The following is a 15,750-nucleotide window of genomic DNA, read 5'->3' on the forward strand; positions in this document are numbered from 1 at the left end:
TGGGGGGCATATATGTGCCAGTTTGGCTGCAAAGTTTGCTTATGAACTGGATGCAGAAAGAACAGGAAAGGGCACTTAGCAGCGCCAAAGCAGCACCTGAAATTCTAAATCATGTTAACATAGATTGACAGGAGAAACAGGGAGTAATAGAAGAATGTAATTGGAATGTTCTATGGAACAATTTAAATGTTAAAGCTACTATTAAAAACTGCAGACAAAATAAGATTAAAGCTATAACATCATGAGGATGCTTAATGTGTGTTTCATATGGTGCTGTTGTTTTTCTCGTATGCCGGGTATTACATGGTTTTGCTTTCTTTTAGATAATATATAGAATAAAACAAATGTAAATGATCTTGTTACTACCACATATGTATATCGGCATCTCGTATTACTCCTTTTCGAAGTTGGGGCATGATATCAATGATTCATTTCCGTTTATCCATGCAAAATTTGAGCATGAGCTGTTAAAATCAAAGAGGACACTATATATAGTCTCTCATGTTATTCCCAATTGCTTACTGGACAGATTCCCGGCTTTAACTAATAAGTAGAAGAGCAGTATAGGCACCAGAGGTGACGAGATTTTCCTGAGCAAGAGAACTCAGGATGAGGCATCGGAATAGCCTCACAACAAGGAAGAACAAAGAAAAATTACATTGATTACTCCCTAGATGTTGTGTCAACCAGAAGTGCCAGGTGTTTGGCCCCCGCCGAGGCCTAGAGCCTGGCCGTTTCCTTGATTTCTTCAATGACCCTGGTCGCTGTCTTTGTGGCGTCATAAAAAACTCTTCGGTTAAGCTCGCACCAGATTGCCCACGCCACCAGGATTGCTAGCGAACGGCCCCCTCTTGCCTCCAGGCTTGTGGAGCTCCCTACCAGGTCGAAGAACTAGGAGGAAAGGTATTAGAGATATGTATACTTGTACATCAAGCCGTCTCGGCTATATATATGAAAGGTCACCCCCCACAATGGGTGTGTGGTGTTTTGCCCCTCTCGATATCTCTTTACATGGTATCAAGAATCCGGGCCCTAATTCCCTGGCTCCCAACCCCTCCGCTGCCCTAATTTCCGTGCGCCGCCACCCGGCCCGCACGGCCACCACCCCACCCGGCCGCACCGCCTCCCTGGCTGCGCCGCCCCAGGTGCCGCCTCCCTGGCCGCGCCGCCCTAGGTCGCGCCACCCCTTGGCCGCGCTGCCCTTATGCCGCGCCGCTTCTCTGGCCACGCCGCCCCTAGCGCCGATCAATCTGATCCGGCGCCATATCGACGGATCCGTCCACCTCGTCGGCGTCCAGCCCTAGCTCCGGCATCGGCACGACGCTCGGCTCCTCTGACTCCGTCCTCCCGGTCTTCATCAACCCGTCCGCGGTTCGACCTCCTCTCTCGGGAAATTTTGTGGAAAATTCCTGAACTTTTCTTGAAATCAACACGTAGTCCAACAGTACAGGTTTCAGGAAATTTACGAAGAAAACCTTATATATTCATAAAAACAACCCTCCATCATGGTTCTCTCTTAGATTTTTTTAGAAAAACCCTTGAATTTTAATTAAATCAAACCACAACTCGTTCCATCTGTTACTTCTGCAGAGCAATATTATACGTACAATTTGAACAACAAAATGCTTTGGAATCAAAAGTTGCTCAATATAGAATATGATCAAGAATTTGAAAACTAAAACTTTATTATAGAATAAATTTTAAAATTCAAAACGCTTTCGCAATTAGTTAGCACAAACGGTTACATGTGATTCGTTGTACCTATAATTTGGACACCGAAACGTCTTCGAATAAAAAAGGATCAACACAAAAGTTGTCTGAAATTTCAAAATCTACAACTTTACTATATAGCAAAGTTTTGTAAATTCAAATCGTATTTGCAATTCGTTCAACATAACATATTATTTTGCTAAAATTATAATATCATACCACCATTCTTTTATGACTTCTCATGCGACCTCCATAATAACGCGTCATATTTTAATATAACCACTACTTTCTTAAATAAATAACACATCCATTAATTGCAACATGATTTCACAAATACATTAAGTTTCTGACTAATTGTGCTCCGCCCTTTCTAATAAATTATTTTATCACTTTTTTCACCACAATAAATACAACAACAAATGTTATAACTCAATTTTGATACCCAAAATAATATACTTCTTAAACAATAGAGTCACAATAATAGAATGCTCAAAATATATGCCAAGTGCAACAGCCGGCTGCAGACCATATAACACCTATGCAGAAATAACAAAACGAAAAATTTATCTTAACTATACTGCTTAAAAAAACTACTACTACATGCATCAACTAAAATTCACATCCAGCCACAACACTACGACGTGGGATACGGCCCCGCGTAGCAAAATCACGGGCCTTTCTAGTGTCTCACTATTTAACTCATTCTATCGACTTGTCTTCTTTTTCTCCCCTCTCAAATCCTGGCCAGTTTTCCATTTGACAAAGTTGGACCTACCGAAAGCGACTTGAAGTGGAGCTATCGTAGAAGCAGTAGCTTCCCCCAAATAATTTATGCAGCAGTAAGCGATCAAATTTAGTTGAACCGGTCCCTGTGGATATGCTGTACCATTAAGGCGTTTCCACGTTAACTGAAATTCAGGATGACTAGCCTATCAACCTATGCTTCCACACGAGCTAATAATTAGAACTAATCTATACTATAATTTTTAAAGTGAGCAGATGTTTCATCTAAATTTTTTATTTGGTCCATCTTATGTCATTAACAGGTGGACCTTAGTCCAACTCGTATGCGAGTTGGACCATAGCCCTCCATTCACGACTCGATCATGTAGATCCCTATACAAAATAATGTACAGACACCTGTACGTATCCGGTAATACCAACTTTGTCCTTAGCAATGCACGTGTATGTTTACCTATATAAAATAAAGTTTATAACTAATAATTATAATTGTCTATATTTCCCTCTTTCATCTATTAAATATTCTAACAAGTGCTCTAAAATACATATTTATCATTATCTAGTTGCAATAGATTTTATTTTGTATCACACCTCCATGTATGTTTGATATATTTAATTGGACCATTTGTTTGGGACCTAGTATTCTTATCTTTTCCATCATACTTGAATATACGATAACACATATCGTGGGTAGTGTTTTATATAAATAATAACATACATATTATATTAATAAGTATAGAAATAGTAATTTGGAATTTTGTATTGGCATACTTTAATATTTTATTTTAACTATATAATTTAGAGTTTAGATTTAGGAGTTATTTTAACTTTTAATAATGACATAATTGGATAATTTATATGCAAATTAGGGGGTTATTTGCAATTTTTATAATGACATAGGTGGGTAATTTACATAAAGATTAGGGGGTTGCTTTAGATTTTTTTATAATGGCAGGGGTGGGTAATTTAGATACATGTTTAGGGTGTCACTTTATTCTATTTTCATCATGGCAGATATGGGTTAGATTCCCGGCTTTAACTAATAAGTAGAAGAGCAGTATAGGCACCAGAGGTGACGAGATTTTCCTGAGCAAGAGAACTCAGGATGAGGCATCGGAATAGCCTCACAACAAGGAAGAACAAAGAAAAATTACATTGATTACTCCCTAGATGTTGTGTCAACCAGAAGTGCCAGGTGTTTGGCCCCCGCCGAGGCCTAGAGCCTGGCCGTTTCCTTGATTTCTTCAATGACCCTGGTCGCTGTCTTTGTGGCGTCATAAAAAACTCTTCGGTTAAGCTCGCACCAGATTGCCCACGCCACCAGGATTGCTAGCGAACGGCCCCCTCTTGCCTCCAGGCTTGTGGAGCTCCCTACCAGGTCGAAGAACTAGGAGGAAAGGTATTAGAGATATGTATACTTGACTCTTACTTGTACATCATGCCGTCTCGACTATATATATGAAAGGTCACCCCCCACAATGGGTGTGTGGTGTTTTCCCCTCTCGATATCTCTTTACATGGTATCAAGAGTCCGGGCCCTAATTCCCTGGCTCCCAACCCCTCCGCTGCCCTAATTTCCGTGCGCCGCCACCCGGCCCTCACGGCCACCACCCCACCCGGCCGCGCCGCCTCCCTGGCTGCGCCGCCCCAGGTGCCGCCTCCCTGGCCGCGCCGCCCTAGGTCGCGCCGCTTCCCTGGCCGCGCCGCTTCCCTGGCCGCGCCGCTTCCCTGGCCGCGCCGCCCCTAGCGCCGATCAATCTGATCCGGCGCCATATCAACGGATTCGTCCACCTCATCGGCGTCCAGCCCTAGCTCCGGCACCGGCACGATGCTCGGCTCCTCTGACTCCGTCCTCCCGGTCTTCATCAACCCGTACGCCTCCGTCAACATCAAGACCCACATCCCCATCAAGCTCGACCTCCGGCTGCCAAACTACAACAAGTGGAACGTCTTCTTCACCGCCATGTGCGGCAAGTTCGACCTTCTAGGACACATCGACGGCACCATCACGTCCCGTCCGACTGATCCCACCTGGAATCAGCCGGACGCTTGTGTGCGCAGCTGGATGTACGGCTCCGTCTCCGATGGGGTTCTTGACCTCGCCATGGCGCCAGATCAGACCGCCCGTGCTCTCTACACGGCTATCCGTGATCTGTTCCAGGCGAACCAGGAGCCGCGCGCCGTCATCTTGAACCAGGAGTTCTCCTCCTTGTCTCAGGGTGACCTTCCCATCGAGGCTTACGCCTCGCAGCTGAAGCAGACTGCCGACGCTCTTCGCGACGTCGGCCACCCCATCTTGGATCGCCAACTGGTGCTCAACCTGCTGAACGGCATCAACCCACGCCTCGCCAACACCGCCGACATCATCGCCAACACGAGGCCACTACCGACCTTCACCGAGGCAGTGAACATGCTTCGCCTGAAGGAACTTTGCCTCGCCAACGACAACAAGGTCGCCTCCAACACTGCCCTTACTGCCTCCACGACGGCAGCCTGCACCTCTGCGTCAAGCCGTCTCGGCTATATATATGAAAGGTCACCCCCCCACAATGGGTGTGTGGTGTTTTCCCCCTCTCGCTATCTCTTTACAAAAGGTCACCTGTCGTTGTCCAAGAAGCCGGGTTGAAACCAGGACTGTGGCCCCATATGCTGATCTCAGCCCAGACGGAGCGTGAGACAGGGCAATCTATGAGGTGTATGGCCGTCTCAAGGTTTCTTAGAATAACTGGCAGAAGTAGCAATTCGGCCATTCTCTGAGAAGGGTTGTGTTTAGTTCCCCCAACTCCTCCAAATTTTCCAAACTTTCCGTCACATCGAAATCACATTAAAACATTAAATATAGCAAATGACCCATGCATAGAGTACTAAATGTAGTTAAATAAAAAAACTAATTGCATAGTTTTGATATATGTTGCGAGACGAATCTTTTGAGCCTAGTTAGCCTATGGTAGGACAATATTTACTACATACAAACGAAACGTGCTACAGTGCTTTTCGCAAACACTTTTCGCATCTTTTTGCAACTAAACACAGCCAAGGAGACGGTCAGCAGTCCACACCCTGTTCTGCAGTATAAGCCACATGAAAAAATTGCATCTCGATGGCGCCCATACTTTGCAGACCATCTTTGGGAATTGAGAAAGCAGCCCACCTTCGAACTGCATATCATACGCTGATCTTGCTGTGTAGTGTGTGTTGGTGATATGCCCAAGAGCCCATCATCACAATACGGTTTAAAGGCCCAAGTGGATATTGATCCAAGAGGGATTAGGGTTACTAATGGGCCTATGAGATAGAAGCCCATTAGTACGCCCTATATATATGAGGGAGGGGCTAGGGGGAGATGAACTAGCGGCGCCACCTCCCTAGCCGCCGCCCCTCCCTCTCTCTCGGCCGCCGCCCTTGCCGTGCGTGCGGTGCTAGCACACCGACGCCCGGCGTTTCATCCCTGTACGTGTGGACTCCGTGGAGGCGCTGCTGCGACTGCTGCGCTGATCGGCTGCTGGGATCAAGTACGAGGAGCTCGGTTCGTGGGACGTGATCGACTACTTCCTCTACATCGACGCGCGACTTCTTCCGCTGCGCTGTGCGTCTAGTGGTAACGATCTATGATCTTCTACTCGCAAGTATCTTGGGTTTATGTGGTAGTGATGCTAGCGTAGCCTACCCGTTTCCCTACAGTGGTACCAGAGCCATCTTGCGTAGTTTTTGGTCTGGATCTTTTGCATATAGGTGATATGTTGTTGTAGTAGATTGGATCTATTACTTTTGCACGGTTTGATTAGATCAATTGGTCATAAGGGGTTAAAACTGGAGCGAGTTGATTGCGCGGCATGTGACAAAAGATTAGTTTGTGTTCTTTCTCTGTTATGCATACGATATGTCCCTACCGGCTGGAATCACCATCGGGACTAACTGTGTGCATAGTCAGCAGATTGAACCAACAGATCAAGGTCATGTGTAGATGCAGTCTTCTCAAGTGCAAAGTTTGCACGGTCAAGGTGATTGACCTAGTGAAAATTGAGGCATTATGAATGGCTCGGATTTGAGGTGATGCGATCACTCTGATGAGATTTTCATAGGGATTCCATAGATGCGATCTGTGTAATTCCATGAGGTTTTCAGGGCAGCGGGACCGCCGTTGCTTTCTCGCTGTAGCGGCTTCCCAAGCGCTACTTTGGTAGAACACGTCGTACGCCTAACTTGTTTTTGCAGGGTGTGATGTGAATGGTATGGCCTCAATGTCATGTGATGATGTATGTGATGATTTGTGCAGCCTGCGTGTCGCAAGTTAACACAACCGGGTTGAGGTTGCACCATTATTGTATAACGACCTGCGTGTCGACTTGTGATGTTTGAATCCTCATGTAATTATTTCACTAGCTATTAGATGTAGTAGCTTAGTATCTTTTCATGGAGGTTTCAATCATGATGGCGATGATGATCACCACAAGACAGGACGGATGGCAATGGAGGTCACCTTGGAGCCATGACGATGGAGCCTATTGTGATGCAAGAGGCCATACTATTCACAATATAATATGATTATATGCCTATGATGTTTATTTTCCTGTCATACTATTCTTTCATGCTTTTACATATGGTGGATGCTTTAATCATGATAGAATAGCTTCCCTCAGAAAAGTTTGAGTTTTTGATGCCTTTTACCAATAGCTGCACCTATAAATTTTGATCGTTGTATGGTAGGTTTACCAAAGTAGAGTACCCTCAGCTATCACTTTTGTATAGGGTGGATGTCGGACATTCACAAGTATAGTATTGGTTTACTCAGCAAAGCTATCAAAACAGTTTTGGGCTTTAAGGCATAGGGTTGGGGCCGGGGCATTGGATGCCACCCAACAAACAAGAGTCGCATAGAGATGTGATTAGTAATTTGTTACTTACCTGTATCACTACTTTTCTAGCCGTGATGCTAAAGCTCACTAGAATTTTAGTGATTATGGATCTTGAACCACTATATGTCATTAGAGGGAAGATGACTTTGATATAGTAGGTTGTCTTTTGTTAAATCAGTTAATGAAAGTCTTTACATAAACTTAGTGCTGAAATCTTGCTTTACTTTAATGTTGTAGATCATGTCTGCCAGTAACAATTCCGCTTTCAATTTGCGTTCTGTTCTTGAGAAAGAAAAGTTGAATGGAACAAACTTTATTGATTGGTACCGCAACCTGAGAATTGTTCTCAGGCAAGAGAAAAAGGAGTATGTTCTTGAGCAGCCATATCCTGATGATCTCCCTGACAATGCAACTGCTGCTGATCGCAGAGCTTATGAGAAGCACTGCAATGACTCACTTGATGTCAGCTGTCTGATGCTCGCCACCATGTCCCCTGATCTGCAGAAGCAGTATGAGCATGCGGATGCTCATACCATGATCGAGGGGCTGCGTGGGATGTTTCAGAACCAAGCCAGGACTGAGAGGTTCAATATCTCAAAGTCCTTGTTTGCGTGCAAGCTGGCAGAAGGTAGCCCAGTCAGTCCTCATGTGATCAAAATGATTGGTTACATTGAGACTTTGGATAGACTTGGTTCTGAACTTCACCAAGACTTGGCTACTGATGTTATTCTCCAGTCGCTCCCGGCGAGCTATGAGCCTTTTATCATGAACTTTCAGATGAATGGCTTGGATAAAACATTGAGTGAGTTGCATGGGATGCTAAAAACAGCAGAGGAGAGCATTAAGAAGAATCCCAATCATGTGATGATGATTCAGAAGGGGAACAAAAAGAGGAAGCGTTGGACGCCTCCTAATCCCAAAGGTAAAGGCAAGGAAAAGAGTTCCGGTGGTGAGTCCTCGGGCTCTAAGCTAAAGCCAGCACCTAAGGCCAAATCTGGCCCTACTTCTGAAGATGAATGCTTCCACTGTCATGAAAAGGGACATTGGTCTAGGAACTGCAAGAAGTACTTGGAAGAAAAGAAGAAGAAGAAGGGAAGTGAGACTTCCACTTCAGGTATAAATGTTATAGAAATAAATATTGCATTATCTTCTAGTGAATCATGGGTATTTGATACTGGATCGATGATTCACACTTGCAAATCGTTGCAGGGTCTAAGTGAGACTAGAAGATTTGCAAGAGGCGAGTTGGACGTTCGGGTCGGCAATGGCGCAAAGGTTGCAGTGTTGGCGGTCGGCACCTACCACTTGTCTCTACCCTCCGGATTAGTTTTGGAATTAAATAATTGTTATTGCATTCCTGCTTTGAGCAAGAACATTATTTCTTCTTCATGTTTGGAAGAAGTTGGTGATTTTAAGATTGTAATTGAGAACAAACGTTGTTCTATCTTTTGCAATGGTATTTTTTATGCTCATTGTCCATTGGTGAATGGATTATATGTTCTTGATCTTGAGGATAAATCTGTCTGTAACATTAATACTAAGAGGCTTAGACCAAATGATTTGAATCCCACTTTTATTTGGCATTGTCGCTTAGGTCATATAAATGAGAAACGCATTGAACAACTCCATAAAGATGGATTGTTAAGCTCATTTGATTTTGAATCATTTGACACATGTGAGTCTTGTTTGCTTGGAAAGATGACCAAAGCGCCTTTCACTGGTCAGAGTGAGAGGGCAAGTGACTTGTTGGGACTTGTACATACCGATGTATGTGGACCAATGAGCTCAATAGCCAGAGGTGGTTTTCAGTACTTCATTACTTTCACTGATGACTTTAGTAGATATGGCTATATCTACTTAATGAGGCACAAGTCTGAATCGTTTGAAAAGTTCAAAGAATTTCAGAATGAAGTACAAAATCAATTAGGCAAGACAATTAAATTTCTGCGATCTGATCGTGGAGGAGAATATTTGAGCCTTGAATTTGGTGATCATTTGAAGCAATGTGGAATTATTCCGCAGCTAACTCCGCCCGGAACGCCTCAATGGAATGGGGTATCCGAACGGAGGAACCGAACCTTGTTGGACATGGTTAGGTCCATGATGAGCCAAGCTGATCTTCCATTGTCATTTTGGGGTTATGCTCTTGAAACTGCTGCGTTCACACTGAATAGGGTTCCAAGTAAGTCTGTTGAGAAGACAACATATGAGATATAGACTGGGAAGCGTCCCGGATTATCTTTTCTCGAAGTTTGGGGATGTGAGGCTTATGTCAAACGTTTGATGTCAGATAAGCTCACTCCAAAGTCAGACAAATGTTTCTTTGTGGGGTATCCTAGGGAAACCAAAGGATATTATTTTTACAATAAGGCGGAAGGCAAAGTGTTTGTCGCTCGCAATGGTGTTTTCTTAGAAAAAGAGTTTCTCTCAAAAGGATTTAGTGGGAGCAAGGTGCAACTTGAAGAAATTCAGGAAACACCCGAAACTGTTTCAGCACCCACTGAAGATCCACGGGATGTGCAAGATGTTGCACAACCCGTAGTTGAGGCACCAGCCCCACGAAGGTCTATAAGGGCACGTCGCGCTACTGACAAGCTCAACCTCCTTATTACGGAGGAGCGCCATGTATTATTGATGGAAAATGATGAGCCCTTGACCTACAAAGAAGCAATGATGGGACCCGACTCCGACAAATGGCTTGAAGCCATGGAATCCGAGTTAAAATCCATGCATGATAATCAAGTTTGGAACTTGGTCGATCAGATTGACAGTGTAAGACCTGTCGACTGTAAGTGGATTTTTAAGAAAAAATTAGACATGGATGGAAATGTTCACATCTATAAGGCACGATTGGTGGCGAAAGGTTTCCGACAAATTCAAGGTGTTGACTATGAGGAAACCTTTTCGCCCGTCGCAATGCTAAAGTCTGTTCGGATTCTCCTAGCAATTGCCGCATATTATGACTATGAGATATGGCAAATGGATGTCAAAACCGCTTTCCTTAATGGACATCTAAGTGAGAATGTGTATATGACACAGCCTGAAGGTTTTGTCGATCCTAAAAATGCTGGGAAAATATGTAAGCTTCAGAGGTCCATCTATGGATTGAAGCAAGCATCTCGGAGTTGGAATATTCGTTTTGATGAAGTAGTCAAAGGGTTTGGCTTCATCAAGAATGAAGATGAGCCTTGTGTTTACAAAAAGGCTAGTGGGAGCGCACTTGTGTTTCTGGTCCTATATGTGGATGACATATTACTGATCGGAAATGATATTCCAATGCTTGAAGCCGTTAAAACCTCATTGAAAAAGAGTTTTTCGATGAAGGATTTAGGAGAGGCGGCTTATATTCTGGGTATTAGGATCTATAGAGATAGATCAAAAAGGCTAATTGGATTGAGCCAAGACACGTACATTGACAAGATATTGAATCGGTTCAATATGCAAGATTCCAAGAAAAGTTTCTTGCCAATGTCACATGGCATTACTCTAAGCAAGAGTCAGTGTGCTACGACACCTGATGAGCAAAAGAGGATGAGTACGATTCCTTATGCTTCAGCCATAGGGTCGATCATGTATGCTATGCTTTGCACGCGCCCAGATGTTTCCTTTGCTCTAAGTGTTACGAGCAGGTATCAGTCAGATTTCGGTGAACCTCACTGGACAATTGTAAAGAGTATCCTTAAGTACTTGAGAAGAACTAAGGATATGTTCCTAATATTTGGAGGCGAAGATGAGCTCCTTGTAAAGGGTTACACCGATGCTAGTTTTCAAACAGACAAAGATGACTCCAAATCGCAATCCGGTTTTGTTTTCTGCCTCAATGGTGGGGCAGTGAGCTGGAAGAGTTCCAAGCAAGATACGGTGGCTGATTCGACGACAGAGGCCGAGTATATTGCAGCTTCCGAAGCTGCAAAAGAAGCTGTTTGGATCAGAAAGTTTGTTTCTGACTTGGGTGTTGTTCCTAGTGCGTCCAGTCCAGTGGACCTCTATTGTGATAATAGTGGTGTCGTTGCACTAGCAAAGGAGCCTAGAACAACTAAGAAGTCCAGACATATACTGCGGAAGTATCACCTCATCCGTAACTTTGTTGAGAGAGGTGATGTGAAGGTTTGCAAGGTGCACACGGATTCAAACGTTGCTGATCCGTTGACGAAGCCTCTCCCACAACCAAAGCATGAGGCGCACATGAGATCTATGGGTATTAGATACTTACATCAGTGATTCTAGTGTGCGTGGGGGATTTTGTGTCATGAGTATGTTTATGTAATGATAAATAATTGTTATTTGTTCCATGGATGATTATTTTACATTGATTATCAAGTATGTGACTTGTTCGTGAAACTCTTTGTTGAAAATGATATGATTCTAAATTTTCCCTAGTTTATGTCGTTGTGTGGGACAACAACGACGTTGAGACTAGCACATGCATTAATTGATGATCATGTTTCACGGATCATGGATATGGAGATATCGAATTAATGATGTGGACACATGTTGGTGAACATGGTGTTGGATTGACCCACTCAAAGACAATGTTGGGATTGTTATTTTGTATGTGCCATCAGTTGTTCTTGAGTGTTATACCTACTGAATCCTTAGACCTGAGATCGCCATTGTTTCTCACTGTGTGTAGTGGTGCATCTTGGGGCTGCTAAACGCTACTCCGTGACTGGGTAGTTACAAAAGCAGCTTACAGGTATGTCATGAAACATGGAATGGGATGTGAGCGGATCAAGATGGAATTTGCCCCTCCTAGATAACGGGAGAGATATCTCTGGGCCCCTCGAGATAGTTGGATTTGAAAGTGCATGGCCATGCCAAAGTGATTAAAGAGTTAATCATGATGACTAAAGGTTAGTTATGAATAGAATCCACTATTAGATCGAGAGAATGGTCGAGCTATCACAAAGGTGGCACGCATCTCGCTTTGAGCTTGACTGATATCGTGTGGCAAAGGGATCGGTGTATGAGTATATCTATGGTTCGGCCGATATGATCTTTATGTGTATTTGTGAGTCACTATGCCCTGCTAGGTGCCGCTATTGACTTGTGATTCGGAAATGATTTCCGATCACGACCACCTACACATGAACCTAACGGGTCACACACTTAAGGGGTTTGGAATGTTGGAAAGCTTGCATGTATGATTGTCTCTAGTGCAAGTGGGAGATTGTTGGTGATATGCCCAAGAGCCCATCATCACAATACGGTTTAAAGGCCCAAGTGGATATTGATCCAAGAGGGATTATGGTTACTAATGGGCCTATGAGATAGAAGCCCATTAGTACGCCCTATATATATGAGGGAGGGGCTAGGGGGGAGATGAACTAGCGGCGCCACCTCCCTAGCCGCCGCCCCTCCCTCTCTCTCGGCCGCCGCCCTTGCCGTGCGTGCAGTGCTAGCACACCTACGCCCGGCGTTTCATCCCTGTACGTGTGGACTCCGTGGAGGCGCTGCTGCGACTGCTGCGCTGATCGGCTGCTGGGATCAAGTACGAGGAGCTCGGTTCGTGGGACGTGATCGACTACTTCCTCTACATCGACGCGCGACTTCTTCCGCTGCGCTGCGCGTTTAGTGGTAACGATCTATGATCTTCTACTCGCAAGTATCTTGGGTTTATGCGGTAGTGATGCTAGCGTAGCCTACCCGTTTCCCTACAGTGTGTACTCCCTTGATTCAGTTCTTGTCCAAGTTATAGTGTCTGCCTACGTATTGCCCGCACTGAAAAAGGACATCCTCGATCAAATCCCAAAGATGGACAAACTCATCTAAAAGTGGCACAGCCAGATCATAAGAGACAACTCTTATCCATTGTTCCTCTGAAAGAGCTTCAGCCACCGTTCTGTTTTTCCTTTTGCTATGTTTGAAAAGCAGCGGAAAAAGCAAGGCTGGAGTGTTTCCGTCCAGCCAGCTGGACCACCAGAAACTTGTTGTTCTGCCATTGTTGACAGTGACGCGTGTGGCGGTCGCGAAGAGCGTGATGTCTACCTCATCGACTGACAGCTCCATGCCTACCCATGGCATGTCCGAATACTTCCACTGAAACCAAAGCCACCGTAACCTGAGAGCACGGCTGAAGAATTCCAGGTTCGTGATCCCCCAGCCCGCCACGCTTAATCGGACGCTGCAGTCTTGCCCAGCTCACTTTGCATTTGCCACCATGAAGTTGCTGATGTCCTGCCCACAGAAAACAGCGTCGGACCTTGTCGAAACTCTTGATGAATTTTTTTGGCGGTTTTAGTACAGTGAGTAAGTAGACCAGCAGGGAACTGAGCACCGATCTGACCAATACCCTTCTGCCCCCAAGGTTGAGTGATTTGCATTGCCAGCCAGCCAATTTCGCAAGCACCTTGTCCTGCACGTGCTGAATGCTTACTGGGCTTCATCTCTGATCTACAAAGTTCATCGATGGTGACCTTCAATTCGTACATTTATGTGTTTTCTGATCTGACACATGAGTTCCCATCAAGCTGCAAGTTCCGATTCAAGATTTGTTTATGAAAGTTTGTACTACAATCGTAGATTTGCAAGCTGGAGTACACGCAGTTTTCACTTTTGACTTTTAGCTGAACTGGTAAACACTTTTGACTTTTGAAAGCTGCTGCCTTGTGACCATGAGGTCACGAGTTAAGTCCTTGTCCTCGTACCCAAGTGGTCGAACCCTTCCTTGGATTCTGCGCAAGCGGGAGCTATATACACTGGGCTGTCCTTTTTTACTTTTAGCTGAACTGGGCCAAGAGAAAGTTAAATCGACTCAGCCTGGTTCGCCCTGGCCCGGCCCAGCGCCACACTGCCTGGCAATTGGCAAACGAGCAGCTCGCCGGGGATGTCGCCAGGGACCAAGGAAACGGCGGCGAGGGTGCCCGGGCGAGCAGAGTGAGGAGGACGAGCTGCCGGAGATGAGGGCTGAGGCGCCGCCCATTCCCGCGGTGCGGAGGCCCAGTCGACCTGACGTGGTAATTCCTAATCCTCTGCCCTGGGACTTCGGAGAGACCGAGAGAGGCTCGAATTAGAGCAGAGTAGTTTCAGTCAATGATGCGATTAAAGGAGACTACGCGATCCGACTCATCCATGACGCTTAAATCTAGCAGTTTGTATCTGCAATCTAGTATATGCAGGTATCTTACTATTACTAATAGGAGGTTTTTTAGAGCTTTCATATGAAGCCACCTAGGATCCTATGTGGACACTCTGAAAAAATAGAGAAATCATATAAATTCTCACAAAAATTAGAAACATTCAGCCATCAATCCAACAACTCTGATTATAATAACCATTGGATTTGTTATCTTTTCTAATAAATTACACACATTTGCCATTATGAAAATAGACTAAAGTAACCCCCTAAACATGTATCTAAATTACCCACCTCTGTCATTATAAAAAAATCTAAAGTAACCCCTAATCTTTGTGTAAATTACCCACCTATGCCATTATAAAAATAATACAAATACCCCCCTAAATTTGTATATAAATTATCCAATTATGTCATTATTATTATAAGTTAAATTACTCATAAATATGAATCTAAATTATATAATTATAATAATATATTAAAATGCACCAATATAAAATTTTAAAATTACTATTTCTATCATTATTAATATTATTTATTTTATTATTTATATAAAAATACTAACCACGATATATGTCACCATATATTCATGTATGATGTAAGAGATAAGAATACCAATTCACAAACAAATAGTTCAACTAAATATATATTGAATAAATACGGAGGTGCACAAAATAAAATCTATTATAACTAAATAATGAATATATATATTTTAGAGTATGTGTTAGAATATTTAATAGATGAAAAGAGTGCGAGATAGACAATTATAATTATTAATTTTATTTTTATATTAATTCTAATAAGCCCGTGCGGAAGCACGGATTGATAGACTAGTTGCAAACCAATTAGGATAGCACATGCAAAAGCATGCAGCTACAAAGAATGGCACGACAGTAAATTAAACAGGAGCATTGTAACCGTCAAACAAATGCCATGACTAAATTTAGAATATCTGTTTGCTTCCTCCACAAGCATTTGCCTTTCATAGGCCAAGGCTTCGTTGAATTCTGTGAGAACCACCCAATTTAATACTATTTTAAGCGAACCGCTAGTCATTATCATCCAGATGATAGTTAACACATGCTTGCCAGTTACCAGAGAGCGTGCCACGTGTTACCCCACATCTAGAGACACGAATAAACACGCCGTTCACCCAAAGTAATGTTAAATCCGGTAGTCCTGATATGTGTTCCAACATACACCCAGAATCAACATATGCACATACTATTTATAATAGAATACATCGTCAATAATCCACAAAGAGGAGTTTTACATTACCAGAGTTCGAAACTCAAAATTACAAATTCAACATAGGAAGGTTCAAACTAACCTCCATTACAAGCCTTGGGCTCACGAAAGCCATATTAT

General features: G+C 43.7%; 1 protein-coding gene across 1 annotated transcript in view; it reads left to right on the forward strand.

The window, feature by feature from the left end:
- Positions 1-4,279: 4,279 nt before the first annotated feature.
- LOC120659087 overlaps positions 4,280-15,750 on the forward strand; it is a 51,065-nt gene continuing 39,594 nt past the window's right edge. Inside the window, exon 1 of the mRNA XM_039937148.1 lies at positions 4,280-4,903. Coding sequence (XP_039793082.1) covers positions 4,280-4,903 — 624 coding nt within the window. The remainder of the gene's footprint in view (positions 4,904-15,750) is intronic.

The sequence above is a fragment of the Panicum virgatum genome, chromosome 2N (assembly GCF_016808335.1).
Source record: "Panicum virgatum strain AP13 chromosome 2N, P.virgatum_v5, whole genome shotgun sequence".
NCBI lineage: Eukaryota > Viridiplantae > Streptophyta > Magnoliopsida > Poales > Poaceae > Panicum > Panicum virgatum.